Source organism: Littorina saxatilis, linkage group LG12 (genome assembly GCF_037325665.1).
Source record: "Littorina saxatilis isolate snail1 linkage group LG12, US_GU_Lsax_2.0, whole genome shotgun sequence".
In the NCBI taxonomy this organism is placed as follows: domain Eukaryota; kingdom Metazoa; phylum Mollusca; class Gastropoda; order Littorinimorpha; family Littorinidae; genus Littorina; species Littorina saxatilis.
This window is the reverse complement of record NC_090256.1, coordinates 82,249,921-82,265,637: the sequence shown is the minus strand read 5'-3', so window position 1 is coordinate 82,265,637 and position 15,717 is coordinate 82,249,921. Positions and strand designations below refer to the sequence as shown.

General features: G+C 41.3%; 1 protein-coding gene across 1 annotated transcript in view; it reads left to right on the top strand.

Annotated features, from left to right (window-relative positions):
• LOC138982938 (DNA-directed RNA polymerase I subunit RPA2-like) overlaps positions 1-15,717 on the top strand; it is a 34,178-nt gene that overhangs the window by 6,415 nt on the left and 12,046 nt on the right. The window contains exons 8-21 of the mRNA XM_070356333.1: positions 232-330; positions 3,146-3,241; positions 4,042-4,118; positions 5,041-5,187; positions 6,117-6,170; positions 6,438-6,555; positions 8,251-8,335; positions 9,781-10,023; positions 10,405-10,478; positions 11,716-11,922; positions 12,275-12,472; positions 13,371-13,478; positions 14,406-14,582; positions 15,091-15,174. Coding sequence (XP_070212434.1) covers positions 232-330; positions 3,146-3,241; positions 4,042-4,118; positions 5,041-5,187; positions 6,117-6,170; positions 6,438-6,555; positions 8,251-8,335; positions 9,781-10,023; positions 10,405-10,478; positions 11,716-11,922; positions 12,275-12,472; positions 13,371-13,478; positions 14,406-14,582; positions 15,091-15,174 — 1,767 coding nt within the window. The remainder of the gene's footprint in view (positions 1-231; positions 331-3,145; positions 3,242-4,041; positions 4,119-5,040; positions 5,188-6,116; positions 6,171-6,437; positions 6,556-8,250; positions 8,336-9,780; positions 10,024-10,404; positions 10,479-11,715; positions 11,923-12,274; positions 12,473-13,370; positions 13,479-14,405; positions 14,583-15,090; positions 15,175-15,717) is intronic.

Below are 15,717 nucleotides of genomic sequence, written 5' to 3'. Positions count from 1 at the left end.
TTCTGCGTCCATGGGCTGCAACTCCCACGTACGTAAATACATGCTTTGGACAAGTGTATCCATTGCCATGTTTTCCCTGCCATTAAGGCAGCCATACACTTTTCTGGGAAAAGTGTTGTCATTTCATTGAAGCAAGGTGGGCTGAAAGAAGTTGGAATGATTATAGCATCACCCTTTCTCTTCACCAATGATCAGGAACTTGGCACTGGGCCTTTTTTGTTTTACTTGTAGCCATTGTGCATCAAGCGGCCATCTTGGAAGACCAGAGGGCAGGATTACACCGAGTATGGTCTCACAATGAGATGTGTACGGCCAGACCAGAGTGCCATAGTAAGTGTTACGATGACAGGACTGTGGTATTTTGAAGGTATAGAATAACATGATACAATGTACAGCTAGACCAGAGTGCCATAGTAAGTGTTACGATGACAGGACTGTGGTATTTTGAAGGTATAGAATAACATGATACAATGTACAGCTAGACCAGAGTGCCATAGTAAGTGTTACGATGACAGGACTGTGGTATTTTGAAGGTATAGAATAACATGATACAATGTACAGCTAGACCAGAGTGCCATAGTAAGTGTTACGATGACGGGACCGTGGTATTTTGAAGGTATAGAATAACATGATACAATGTACAGCTAGACCAGAGTGCCATAGTAAGTGTTACGATGACGGGACTGTGGTATTTTTAAGGTATAGAATAACATGATACAATGTACAGCTAGACCAGAGTGCCATAGTAAGTGTTACGATGACAGGACTGTGGTATTTTGAAGGTATAGAATAACATGATACAATGTACAGCTAGACCAGAGTGCCATAGTAAGTGTTACCATGACAGGACTGTGGTATTTTGAAGGTATAGAATAACATGATACAATGTACAGCTAGACCAGAGTGCCATAGTAAGTGTTACGATGACAGGACTGTGGTATTTTGAAGGTATAGAATAACATGATACAATGTACAGCTAGACCAGAGTGCCATAGTAAGTGTTACGATGACGGGACCGTGGTATTTTGAAGGTATAGAATAACATGATACGATGTTGCATGGCTAGACCAGAGTGCCATAGTAAGTGTTACAATGACAGGACAGTGATAGTTTGAAGGTATAGAATAACATGATATGATATTTAACAGATCAACGTCGTCCTAGAATGTTGGCGTAACTCGTTTTAAATAGCTTTTCAGAAGAAGGACGAAACATTATTTTCTTATGAAATAGTGTTTATATTCGTTCCTGGTATGGATAGAAAGATAACAGAATGTTAAATCATGTATTGTTGATGGTATTTAAGAGAATATTTTCATGGAGAATGATTTACGTAGTTTAAAGCTCAAAAACATCAAAATCGCCAAGAATAGAGTTACCCTGAAATTCCACAATGACATCGAGATGCTTCTGACTAGAGAGAGAGCTGAGTGTGCAAAGCTTCTTTTTGGTTAAACACAGGTTGTTTGGCATTGTTTATTTGTCTCGTTTTGTGTACATTTCATTTCATTTCATTTTCATTTTCATTACTTTATTGTCCCATCGCTGGGAAATTCGGGTCGCTTCCTCCCAGTGGAAAGCTAGCAGCAACGGAGTCGCGCTACCCAAGTGTCTGCGTTTTTAGGTGTATTCAGCCACCTGCACTTATGGCAGAATGACCAAGGTCTTTTACGTGCCATTGTGATGACACGGGAGTGGGACATGGCTTCCGCCTCTGGGTCTGCACATAAAGTTGACCCGTGTCCGTCCCGGCCCGAATTCGAACCTGCGACCTTTCGATCACAAGTCCAGTGCTCTACCAACTGAGCTATCGGGCATCCTGCACAAAGATGCCTTGTTATTGATATTTTTGGGTCATATCAGTGATAAAAAGGACATGATTCGGAACAGAATAATTATGCAGTTTAAGATGCAGTCCTTCTCGTGTAAATAATAAAGTTGACCGTTGCCGATCTGATCAGACTTGTACATGGGATAGGGCCATCCCTCCTCTTGGACTCATACTAAAAATATAGCAAGTCTTATATCGCGCGCGTATCTCCAGACTCGGACTCAAGGCGCATGGATCTATTTATGCCGTGTGAGATGGAATTTTTTACACAATACATCACGCATTCACATCGACCAGCAGATCGCAGCCTTTTCGGCGCATATCCTACTTTTCACGGCCTATTATTCCAAGTCACACGGGTATTTTGGTGGACATTTTTTATCTATGCCTATACAATTTTGCCAGGAAAGACCCTTTTGTCCATCGTGGGATCTTTAACGTGCACACCCCAAATCAACAGGCTGGATGCTTTCTGTGCAGAGTTGTTTTTAAAGGTACTGAACTTGTCAAATCCAGGTGCACGGAGCCCCTGGGGCTTTTAGTCATACCTCAGGCAGCTATCCGTTAGAAGAACTACCAATTTTCATTGACTTGCACCCATAGAGTCAAGAACTGCGATTTTATTACGAATTAATTTTGTACTCGGACCCGGCTGGTCTTGACCTATTTTTGGATCTAAATTTAGATCAGGTAGATCACCACATCATGCGCAAAAAGACACGTCACTAAGCAAACTATGTCAGACATCATCATGAGTTTGTGTAAAACAAAATGGAGGCCGGAATCACTCAAGTTGAATCGAACTCCGACCAAACACCAACGTAATAACTAGGTTAATTTATGCACTCGCGTGAACAAGAAACTGTCGAGCTTCACAGATGTCGTCGTTGGGTAGTTTTGGGTTTGTTTTACTACCATAGGAGGATTTTTGAACTGTAAATGCACTCAGCTGCAACAAAAACGCAAAACGAAGGCTGTGAGCTGCACTGTGCCTTTAATGAATGAATTTCTTAAAAGCCATAAATGTCAATCTACACAATTACTTCAAAAGTCTCACTCTGCACAGGAAGCAGTCAGCATGGTGATTTTTGGTATGCGTCCAAGCGGAGGGATGGTTGTACCCCATGTAACGGTCTGGCTAGATCTGAGACGGTGAGCAGAACTGATCATGGGAAGGACTGTCCTTTAAATCTAAACCACATGGTTTTGATGAATTTTTACTGTGAGATTTGTGCTTTGATTTATTCAAAGGTCTGGATTGAACACAATACTTTTTTTTTTTTTTACTTTAATGCTGGGTTTTTTTTCCTGCAGAACATGACATTGCACTACCTCCAGAGTGGTTCTGTGAAAGTGTGCATTGCCTACAACAAGCAGCTCTACTACATTCCTCTCATCATGGTTCTGAAGGTTGGTGGCAGTCTTGTATGTTCTTGATGATCAGGCAGCTGTAAGAGAGAAGTTGTGAACAGGTGCTGTCATTATGTACATTTTGACAAGTAAAAGCCCAGTGGTGTGTGAATGCCAGGGCAGGTTTGGTTTAACAATGAAAGCTTGTTTGGTAGTCTTTTACATGTCAAACTGTAAATTTAAATGATGTTTTGTTATGAAGATTACATTTTGTTGTGGCCGATCTATTTTTGTTGTATGTATTTAGAATATTGTGAAAGTATGCTGATGTGTTGGTGTCATTGCTAAAGTGTTCAAAAGTGATTCTGCATGGGACATTCTGCCTAAGATAAACCATGGAATTATGAATTAGCATCAGAAAAGTAGCTTTTATCAAATGCGCAGTCCCCATTGTTCTTCTGCTAACCAGGCATGGGAATTGTCCGCGAAATCGCGGATTTCCTCGAAAAGGAAATTACGTTTCAGCGGGGAAAAAAATTGTCCGCGGCATTCCATTATTTGCTTACACAAGAACTATCAAAATATTGGTCTAAAATGCTAAAAATTTGTTTTCTTTTCGGGCCCCTGGTCCCCCCAATGGGGCTCTGCCCCTGTACCCCGCCAGGGCCTAGGCAACCCCTGGACCGTGGCCTATTTTCAGAGTTTTTTCTATTTTGGAATTCCCATGCCTGGCTAACTGTTTTATGTTGGTGAAACAGTGTTTTCTTTTTTTATGAATGACCTGGATTATGTAGTGATTAGTTAAACCACTTTCATAACGTGTATAGTTGTCTTCATTCTTTATTTTTTGTTGCATGCAGGCTTTGCTGGACGTTTCGGACAAGTACATCTATGATCAGCTCATAGGTGGAAAAGAAGATGACTCTTTCTTTAAAGGGTAAGTAGCGTTATGTGTATTTAACAGAGTGATTAATGCCTGTGTCAAGCACAAGCGTGACTTGTGTGTGTGTGTGTGTGTGTGTGTGAGTGAGTGAGTGTGTGTGTGTGTGTGTGTGTGAGTGTGTGAGTGAGTGAGTGAGTGAGTGAGTGAGTGAGTGAGTGAGTGAGTGAGTGAGTGAGTGAGTGAGTGTGTGTGTGTGTGTGTGTGTGTGTGTGTGTGTGTGTGTGTGTGTGTGTGTGTGTGTGTGTGTGTGTGTGTGTGTGTGTGTGTGTGTGTGTGTGTGTGAGTGAGTGAGTGAGTGAGTGGGTGTGCGTGTGTGTGTGTGTGTATTTTTGCAAGGTGCTGGCCAGTAAGATGAGCAGGTCTTGTATTGAATTGCTGTAGATTACATGATTATTATGTGAAGTGCAATATGACATGTCATGGAATGCATATGTGTAGACCATAGCGCTTAAAGATGTGTGCAAGTGAGTCATGGCTTATAACATGCAAGATCTGAAGTTTTTAATACAAACACAAAAGCCGGTCTTTAACAGCTCTCCATTTCTTGATGATGAGATGGTTTAGTAAGAGCATTTGGGGGTACTGCTTACGACAAGGAGGGCTGAGATTTGGCGAGAATGGCGATCATCTCTCTGGAGGTGCACACACGCAAGAAACCATGGCATTGGCTGACCACTGACGACTCGTTCGATGTCAACCAATCCTATTTTATTTCTGGATGGTTAGTTCAAAATCATTCATAGACACCCTCGCCTACTCGCCAAGCAAGCAGGTAAGTTTCTTAGCATTTCTTGCCTGTACAAAACAGGCATCTATACTCGGTGCGTTTGATGAAGGATAGGAGATGCAATCGTTGTATAAAATATTACAATTTGTGGATGTAAATGTCAGTGTAGTGGACAGTGATTTGTTACAGATGTGCAACATACATGCTGTATGACATGCTGGAACAGAACTTGCTGACACGAACACAAATGCTGCAGTACCTTGGGGAGCGATTCCGTGTCAGGCTCAACATGCCTTCATGGTACACTCATGAGCAAGTTGGAGAGTTCTTAATCTCGTAAGTCATCTTTGTACTTCTCTGTTCATGTGTTAAGCCTAATATTAATTGGATGTGATCGACTTCATGGAGTCTACTTCAAGAAGCACACGGCAAGAAGCTTTGGCACTGAAATTTTGGTCAAAGTCAACTCGCCCTCAAGTTAGGACAGTGTTTGGGGAATGTATCTACGACCGAGAATTTTAAATTGTTAAGATTTTTTGTTTAGGTTGTGCTTTGTTATTGCAATGACTGAATGTATTTGTTCATTTTCTTCAACTGTTATTGCTTGTTTTCTTTATTTTTGTGCTATTTTTTTCTGTGTGCCACATGCCCTTGAGTTGCACTTGTGTATTATTTAGAAGAAAGTGTAGTATTCTTTAGAAGAGAGAGAGAGAGAGAGAGAGAGAGGGAGAGAGAGAGAGACAGAGAGAGAGAGAGAGAGAGAGAGAGAGAGAGAGATATGTGAGAGAGAGAGAGTGAGCGAGAGAGAGAGCGCGTGTGTGTGTATGTGTGTGTGTGTTAATGTGTGTGTGTGTGTGCGTGTGTGTTTGTGTGTGTGTATTGTGTGTGTGTGTGTGTGTGTGTTAATGTGTGTGTGTATTGTGTGTGTGTGTGTGTGTGTGTGTGTGTGTTAATGTGTGGACGTGTATGTGAGAGACAAATGAAAGATAGACAGCTAGACAGAGAACGCCAGAGAAAGAAAGAACGCACGAGAAACAATATGACGTCATTAATCATCATACAATTTCATGACACTGTATGTCACGTGCCGTCATTCCATTCTTTCCATAAGCTTACCATCCCGAAGAAGGCAGTAATGTGCCGAAATATTGATTATAGATATAAACGTACCTAACCTGGTTACTGATGTGTTTTCTTTTTATTTGAAAGTGTAGTGTAGTTGTTTTGTTTAAATGATTTGAAGTTGTGCCTTTTTCTTTGTACAGACAATGTATCTGTGTCCACTTGGAGTCTAACCTGGACAAGTTCAACAAGATGGTGTAAGTAGATTTGTTTGGTTTGGGCCATTCTTCATTTTGGGTCATATTTTAGTTTTGTGATAGACACTGCAAGGTTTTATCATTATCATTTACCTGAATGTGTGTGTGTGTTTGTGTGCTGTTGTTGGGAAGATTTCTCAGATGATGCAACAGGTTTTTTTCTTTCTCCAAATATCTCAACAGCTGTTTTCATAGTTTATTTAGTTTTTAGGTTTTTTTTAAATTTCTTGTCATACCTGTGCCTTTCTACCCTTTTGACCTGCACAGGTACATGACGAAGAAACTGCTGAGCTTTGCCAAGGGGGAATGTGCGGAGGAGAGTGCAGACAACCCCATGAACCAGGAACTGCTGCTCAGTGGACATCTTCTGCTGATGCTGCTGAAGGTGATTCACTGTGAACTATCTCATCAACAAGCAATTATTTGCATCTCTTACATTTTGAAATATGCCATTAGGCCAACAACAACAAAAGTTTGTTTTCAATGACAAGGCCAACAAAATTAGGAATGGACGGTCGGTGACTTTTTTGGGGGAGGAGGGGGGATTGAAGTTTGTTTTGTATTTACGCAGGCGAATGTGGCTCTTAACTGGTTAGAAATTGTGTGAGCTGTGTCCTCTGGATGTCGGAGAAGAGTAACTTTTCTTGTCAAGTCTGCAATATCCAGTGTTGTCAGTTTCAATTCTTAATTTTTATTTTTTTTAAAGGGACAAAAAATGTTCTTGGGTTGGGAGGAAAACAGGGGGTCGGTCGAGGCATCAGAAACCTTGAGTTGGTTTTTTCTTGACCTTAGCTCAAGGAAGCATGGTCGATTCACAATACTGTGGTACCTGTGACGAAAGGACAGCCTTGTACCCCAGCCTAAAATGTCCTGACTTCTTTCATTGTAGGTGTGCTTTAGACATGTTAGTAGAAAAATGAAAAAGAGGAGGTACCCTGTCATTGAAGAAGCCTTCGTTCCTGGCATTGCTGTATGTAAATGTAAATTGTGGGTATCTCCACTTTTCATTCTTTGTATATTTTCAGTACACAGCGTAAGACATTGCTGGTGTCCATCTGTTTGCTCTATCCTCTGCCTGCCACCGTAGCTGACTGGCTGATACGAAACAATTGATTATTAGTACTCAATTGTTACCTCATGAAAATGAACTCGGTTTTGCACATGTAATAAAGTGATGTTGTGATTGTTGTGTTGATGGATGTTAGGAGAAAGTTATGCTAATACAGTGGAACCTCTGTTTTGAGACCCTCCATTGTAAGACGCCTTCTTCCACAAGACCTCATTTTCTTTGACATTGTCTTCATAGTGTCACTAGTTTTACATCTTCTTCTTCTTCTTCTTCGTTCATGGGCTCAGACTCCCACGTTCACTCATGTTTTTAGCACGAGTGGAGTTTTACCTTTATGACCGTTTTTACCCCACCATTCAGGCAGCATACGCCGATTTCGGGGGAGGCATGCTGGGTATTTTCGTGTTTCTATAACCCACCGAACTCTGACATGGATTACAGGATCTTTTTCGTGCGCACTTGGTCTTGTGCTTGCGTATACACACGAAGGGGGTTAAGTCACTAGCAAGTCTGCACAGAAGTTGACCTGGGAGATCGGAAAAATCTCCACTCTTAACCCACCAGGCGGCAGCAACCGGGATTCGAACTCACGACCTCCCGATTAGGAGGCCGACGTCTTACCACCACGCCACTGCGCCCGTCTCTAGTTTTACATCCATATTTAAGCATCCCTCACCTTTCAGACGTGATTTTCTCAGTTTGTTGGAGCTCTCCAAAGGGGAGTGTTCCTCTGTATATGTGACCCTCCACCACGGAATGAGTCGCATGTCACCTTTGCATGATTTTCATATTTTTACATTTTCCTAAAGAGTTTTGTATGCTCTATCTAGTGGTGAAAACCGTTTTAGAAAAGAGCGAAAACTGTTTGAGTTATACGCCTGTGACTAAGGTGACCCTCACACTGTTACCAGACACTCCCCGGACTTATATTAAGCCTAGCGCAGAACCGCGCGAGGTGACATGCGACTCATTTCGTGGTGGAGGGTCACATATATTTTTTTTGGTTATCAGGAAAAGGCGGAGGGGTGGCTGTACGGCATCAAAATGGGTCTGGACAAGGTCATCAAGAACAAGCCTCAGACCGTACTGAACGCAGGTAGGGTTTGGATGCTCAAGGGCAATCATTGTATGGTATCACACTAAGGGTTGTGTCTGTGTGTGTATAGTACAGTAGCATGTAGACCAACTTTTTTGAGGGACTGTAGTTGTCATGACAGTTTTTGTAGACAGAAGCTGTAGAGAGATTTGTTCTTCTGGTTTATTTTTGTTATGTCCACCATTATGAAAATGTGTGTAATGTAGTATTGTTCTGGTCACGTAATATAAACATTTGCTTGACGGTGCGTGTCCTAGTTGTATGTTTTGAATTGTTTAATGGTACTGAACTTGTCAAATCCAGGTGCACGGAGCCCCTGGGGCTTTTAGTCATACCTCAGGCAGCTATCCGTTAGAAGAACTACCAAGTTTCATTGACTTGCACCCAAAGAGTCAAGAACTGCGATTTTTTTTTACGAATTAATTTCGTACTCGGACCCGGCTGGTCTTGACCTATTTTTGGATCTAAATTTAGATCGGGTAGATCACCACATCATGCACAAAAAGACACGTCACTAAGCAAACTATGTCAGACGTCATCATGAGTTTGTGTAAAACAAAATGAAGGCCGGAATCACTCAGATGAATCGAACTCCGACCAAACACCAACGTAATAACTAGGTTAATTTATGCACTCGCGTGAACAAGAAACTGTCGAGCTTCACAGATTTCGTCGTTGGGTAGTTTTGGGTTTGTTTTACTACCATAGGAGGATTTTTGAACTGTAAATGCACTCAGCTGCAACAAAAACGCAAAACGAAGGCTGTGAGCTGCACTGTGCCTTTCATGCGAAGAATTCTGAAGAAAATTTTGTTTAAACCAAGCTGTAGAGGGAAGCTCTTTATTAACCAACGTTTGTAGGTAAGCCACGTAGAGAAAGATTCTGTAAATTGATGTTCAAGCTGATTATTAACAGCTTTGATGTTCCAGTTTATTTGTCAAGAGAAAGGGATAGAACAGTGGGCTGGTGTATTCTCCCTTTGTCTGTGTCTTTGTTTGAGAGCACCAACAGTCATTGCTCTTCCTGCATCCCACCCCCACCCCCAACACATACAAACCCTTGTGAAATGGCTATGCCATGCCTCTGTTTGTATGTGTGTATGTCAGTGTTTGTTTATCAGCACATCAGGTAAAATCCTTGCTTATAAATGTTGAAATAGAGCTGGATTAATCATATTTTTTTAAGGCCCCCCAAAAATATATGTTGAATTTGGGTAACGTGACCTAAAGGATTGGGTCGGTAGGTCGGCTTTTAAAAAAAAATTCATAATTCAGTCAATTCTAAAGGTTACTTCCCTTAGTCTCCTTATGGTTCGCAAAATATACCAAATTTTTGTTTTTTCTTTTGGAAATGAAAAAAAATTTAAGGAAATAAAGGTTGGTCGGGTTACCTTAAACCAGCATATATTTTTGTTTGGCCCAATGCTTTTCCTTCCTTATTTCCAGCTGCTTTCACAGACCCCTGCAAGTACACCGCCAGCTTAACTCGCCCACTGGAGTACTTGCTGGCTACAGGAAACCTCAACTCACGCTCAGCATTAGGCCTCATGCAGGCTGCTGGCCTTAGCGTGATTGCCGACAAACTCAACTTTTATCGCTTCCTGTCTCACTTCCGCTGCGTACACAGAGGAGCATTCTTTGCACAGATGAGAACCACTGCTGTCAGGAAGCTGCTTCCAGAAGCTTGGGGTATGTCCGGTTGCATGTTTGGTGTGCTGGTTTGTGATTTTGGTGTAATTAAGTTTCTTTACAGGTGTTAACGAGGTGTAGCAGAGAGTAATGGAAAGAGGAGGGTATGAATGGGAGTGGAGCAGGTGAGACAGGATGAAGAACAAGACTACTGCAGGGGACGTAGGGTATGTCAACTTCACTGGCTTCTACCTCTGATTTTCCAAAAAGAATTCAAAATTGCCGTTTAGATGAAACCAGGATTGCAGATTAAGTTCCTTAGCTTATCTGATTGGTATTTTCGTGGCTAGGTAAACTCATACCAGTGTTTTTAGTCCTCAGTTACAGCAAAGTGTGAAGTCAATGTTGAGGAGTAACGAACATATATGTTGCTTGTTTAAGGATTCCTGTGCCCTGTACACACTCCAGATGGGACTCCGTGTGGATTGCTCAACCACATGTCAGCCGATTGCCAGGTAATACATCAATCCTTTTTTGCACTCTTCCTTTTTGGCCTCTTATTTTCTCCTTGAATCATCTGAGCTGTTGCCTGGTTACATGTTACCATTTACTTGCACAGGTTTGCATAAAGTGTACATGTCATCAGGAAGTAAAATTGTGCTAAAACTCTAGCTTGTTTGCAGAACTTTGGTGGCAAAATTGTCACTGTACAGGTTTTATACTATACACTCACTTTTTCAAAGTGGTGTAAAAATATTATGTGGCCTAACTTTGAAATTTGTCTTTTTATATTTAGTCAAGTTTTGACTAAATATTTTAACGTAGAGGGGGGAATCGAGACGAGGGTCGTGGTGTATGTGTGTGTGTGTGTGTGTGTGTGTCTGTCTGTCTGTCTGTCTGTGTGTGTGTGTAGAGCGATTCAGACTAAACTACTGGACCGATCTTTATGAAATTTGACATGAGAGTTCCTGGGTATGAAATCCCCGAACGTTTTTTTCATTTTTTTGATAAATGTCTTTGATGACGTCATATCCGGCTTTTCGTGAAAGTTGAGGCGGCACTGTCACGCCCTCATTTTTCAACCAAATTGGTTGAAATTTTGGTCAAGTAATCTTCGACGAAGCCCGCGGTTCGGTATTGCATTTCAGCTTGGTGGCTTAAAAATTAATTAATGACTTTGGTCATTAAAAATCTGAAAATTGTAAAAAAAAAATAAAAATTTATAAAACGATCCAAATTTACGTTTATCTTATTCTCCATTATTTGCTGATTCCAAAAACATATAAATATGTTATATTCGGATTAAAAACAAGCTCTGAAAATTAAATATATAAAATTTATTATCAAAATTAAATTGTCCAAATCAATTTAAAAACACTTTCATCTTATTCCTTGTCGGTTCCTGATTCCAAAAACATATAGATATGATATGTTTGGATTAAAAACACGCTCAGAAAGTTAAAACAAAGAGAGGTACAGAAAAGCGTGCTATCCTTCTTAGCGCAACTACTACCCCGCTCTTCTTGTCAATTTCACTGCCTTTGCCATGAGCGGTGGACTGACGATGCTACGAGTATACGGTCTTGCTGAAAAATTACATTGCGTTCACTTTCATTCTGTGAGTTCCACAGCTACTTGACTAAATATTGTATTTTCGCCTTACGCGACTTGTTTTTTTTAGATTTATATAATATAAGGCTCAGTAGCCCTAATAAATTATTATTGACAGTCTCTATTGTCTGACTGCTGCAGGCAGTGAACACACCATGTGCTACAGACCCAATTGTGGAGCAGCTGCAGACGCTAGGTATGTGTCCTACAGGATTGCCGCTACCTATTGTCATGTCCCATTGCTACCCTGTGCTGCTGGACGGACGACTTGTCGGCTACTTTCCGGACGACATCGCTGTGGACGCCACCAATCAGCTCAGAGCTCTCAAAGTGTTGGGTCTGCATCAGGTGTGTTGATTATGTGGTGCGAAATAAGTATATACAGTGGAACCCCCCTTTTAAGACCTCCAAAAATGAGAGAAAATCGAGTCTTAAAAAGAAGGGAGTCTTAAAATAGGGGTCATTTTACTGTTATATACACAAAGTCTGAGAAAACAAGGTCTTAGAAACGAGGGAGTCTTAAATTGGGGGGACTTGAAAGGGGGGTTCCACTGTATAATGTTACATAACAGTGGAATTTAACATTATGTAACACTTTACTTATTCAGTAAAGAAAATGGCAGTGAAACAGGATTGAAATTTATCACAAGCATTTAAATTCTACCATCTCAAAAGTCTTAAAACTTGTTGCTGAACACAGATTCCTTCGGTGCTGGAGATTTGCCTGGTTCCCAAGACGGAGGTGGCCAGCCAGTACCCAGGGCTCTACCTCTTCTCCACACTCGCTCGCATGGTGCGGCCTGTGCTCAATCTCCAGCTCAACAAGACGGAGATGCTCGGCACTTTTGAGCAAGTCTACTTGGACATCGCTGTCTGTGCGGAAGAAATTCACCCTGGGGTGAGGGTTATGAAAATCTAAGAACCCAAACGATTTTGCCGATATTGTACTCTTGATTGTCTAAAATATTATCAGTACGATCGGTGAAGAAAAAAAATCCTAGACTACTTTTCTTCACAAGTACATCTCAAACCTGTTCAGTTGTATTTTGACTCGTCCATTTTTCACGTCACGTGACAAGTAGTCTCGATTAACCCAGTTTAGTGATAAACATGTTACTAGCGCCATTTTGAATCTTTTAAGAAGTGATGAGACGAGAGTAGATGATCCGGACAAAGCGCAAAAATCACTGTCATTTGCGTTGTTCCATCATGCTGAAACATCAGTGCAATGCGCAGCATGCTTGAATCTTTGAAATGCGGTGTGGAATGCACTGATTTTTCTGAAAAGACACAAATGGTGTTTTTTTTAGAATACCCCAAGTGCAAAATTGGGGTTCCCAGGTCTGGTTATGGCTGGGGTTGTGTTACCAGTTGAGCAGAGGAAAGGGCTGAGGAGAGTAGTAGGGATAATCACACCAGTCGGATGGGGGTGAGAACGGGATAATAGGGCTTTGCTGTCACACTGAGAGTAGTGGTGTACGAGAGTAGAAAGATAACCACTGTGGGATTTGTCGTGGACAGGTTACAGGTCTTCAGGCCATGGGGCATTTTGTGTCTTTTGTAATACCTGCAGGAAAAAAAGCAGAAGTGCATGTTGAGACTCGCTGCTTCAGATTTATAAACTGCATGTTGTAAGTTATTGACTAGTGATCGACAAGAAGAAGAAGTTATTGACAGCATGAGCAGTTGCAGATGAAGTAAAACTTCATGGCTACATGAGCTGTGTCTTAATCGGTTTTCGTTTTTGGGTTGCAAAATTGACTTTGGTGAATTTGGTGAATGTTTTTTTCTTGTAGGTGACAACCCACATGGAGCCATCAGAACAGAGCATGCTGAGTGTTATCGCCACCCTGACACCATTCTCTGACTTCAATCAGAGTCCTCGCAACATGTACCAGTGTCAGGTAACACATCAGAAGCACACGTTACTACATTGTTTTTTGTTTGCATTCTAGCGTTTTGTTGTGGTCATTTTGGTCAGGAGACAATGAGTATGTATAATTGCGGCTAAGAAAGTATGCTGTAGTTTTGTTATGTTATGTTAAATCTTGTCTGTAGTTCTGTTAAGTTAAATCTTGTCTGTAGTTCTGTTATGTTAAATCTTGTAAGTATAAGAATAAGAAATAACACCCAAACACCAAAATGAAATAAATATTTCGGAGTGAAAACTCCTTCTTCAGTAATCATGTAATGGAATCAAAACAAACGATGACGTAAAAACAGAAAAAAATCTTGTAAGTATCTAATTTTCTAGTTATGAAAAATGTCATTGAATTCCAACCCTTGCTTATCCGACTTGATTACTTTTGATTATTTTTCTCTGAGGTTTAAAATGAACTGGAGTTGCTTTTGGGGTGGTGGAGGGGAGGGAGAACAGCGGTTGTTTGTTTGTTCGTTCATCGGCTGAAACTCCCACGGCTTTTACGTGTATGACCATTTTTACCCCGCCATTTAGGCAGCCATACGCCGTTTTCGGAGGAAGCATGCTGGGTATTTTCGTGTTTCTATAACCCACCGAACTCTGACGTGGATTACAGGATCTTTTTTGAGCGCACTTGGTCTTGTGCTTGCGTGTACACACGGGGGTGTTCGGACACCGAGGAGAGTGCACACAAAGTTGACTCAGAGAAATAAATCTCTCGCCGAACGTGGGGACGAACTCACGCTGACAGCAGCCAACTGGATACAAATCCAGCGCGCTACCGACTGAGCTACATCCCCGCCCCAGAGGTTGTTATATACATGCTTTTATTCATCCAAATTGATAACATTTTGTTTGATGTGGAAAATCCAAGTGACTTATACAGACGTTAATTTTCAATGTGGCACAGATGGGTAAGCAGACAATGGGGACTCCCCTACATGCATACCAGCACAGAGCTGACAACAAACTGTACCGCATCCTCACACCCCAGACACCGCTTGTACGACCACAGGCCCATGAAAAGTACAACATTGACGAGTACCCAATGGGAACCAATGCTGTTGTTGCAGTGATTTCCGCCACTGTAAGCATCCTCTTCTGTGATCATTTTTAATAATTTTTGTGTCGGAGTGTTTATAAATGCTGTCAGTATTTTCTGCCTCTGCCAATTTGCCTTGCTTTGTGTTGATTCATATGTCTGCCTGCTTGCTTGACTTACTGTCTGTCTATCTGTCTGTATGTGTCCGTCTCTCCTTTTTTTCATGTGGATACTAAAACCAGCAATCCGAAGCTAAGCTAAAAATAAAAATCTGTAATGTTTGCTTACCATACTTCATTGCCTCCGTGTTCATTTTTTTTAAATGTAAATTTCTTCTTCTTTTTCTTCTTTGTTCATGGGCTGAAACTCCCACGTTCACTCATGTTTTTGCAGGAGAGGGTTTTTTACATGTATGACCGTTTTTACCCCGCCATTCAGGCAGCCATACGCCGCTTTCGGGGAATGATGTTAATTCATGTTTGAAGAGGCGAAAAATGTTCCTAACACAGTATCGCTGTTTTTGTCAGCTTTCAAGTTGTATTTGTACTTTCAGGGCTATGATATGGAGGATGCAATGACAATCAACAAGGCATCTTATGAAAGAGGATTTGCTCATGGGTGCATCTATAAATCTTCAGTAAGTTCACTGCCTTCATGTAAAAAATTTCTGGAGCTGTTTTCATTTCTGCAGGAAGTATTTAGGTTTTATTTCATTTTGTATGAGTCTGATATTCAAACTGATCAACATGGTAGGCATTTTTTGTCTTCTGAATGCTGAGGCTATCATTCATGTACAAAGGTACACAAGAAACCTGGTACAGTGGAACCCCCTTTTAAGACCCCCAATTTAAGACCCCCCCCCCCCTTTTAAGACCTTGTTTTCTCAGACTTTCCGTCTGTGAATGTATCCCCATTTTAAGACCCCCTCCTTTTTAACACCTGATTTTCTCAGATATTTGTAGGTCTTAACACTTTCTACCCCACCTATGTTGACCAAGGTTTTTTTTAGCCGAGACCAGCTGTGCTGCAGCAGGTCACTCAGAATTGTAGTAACTGTGTAGAAACTGTGCATCAACACGCTGGAATGCAGGCGTTAGATCGACGTTACAGGAAACGACTGAAGCTAAGTGTCTGAGATGATATATCGTACCTGGTCAGATAGAGCCATGTGTGTGGGTAC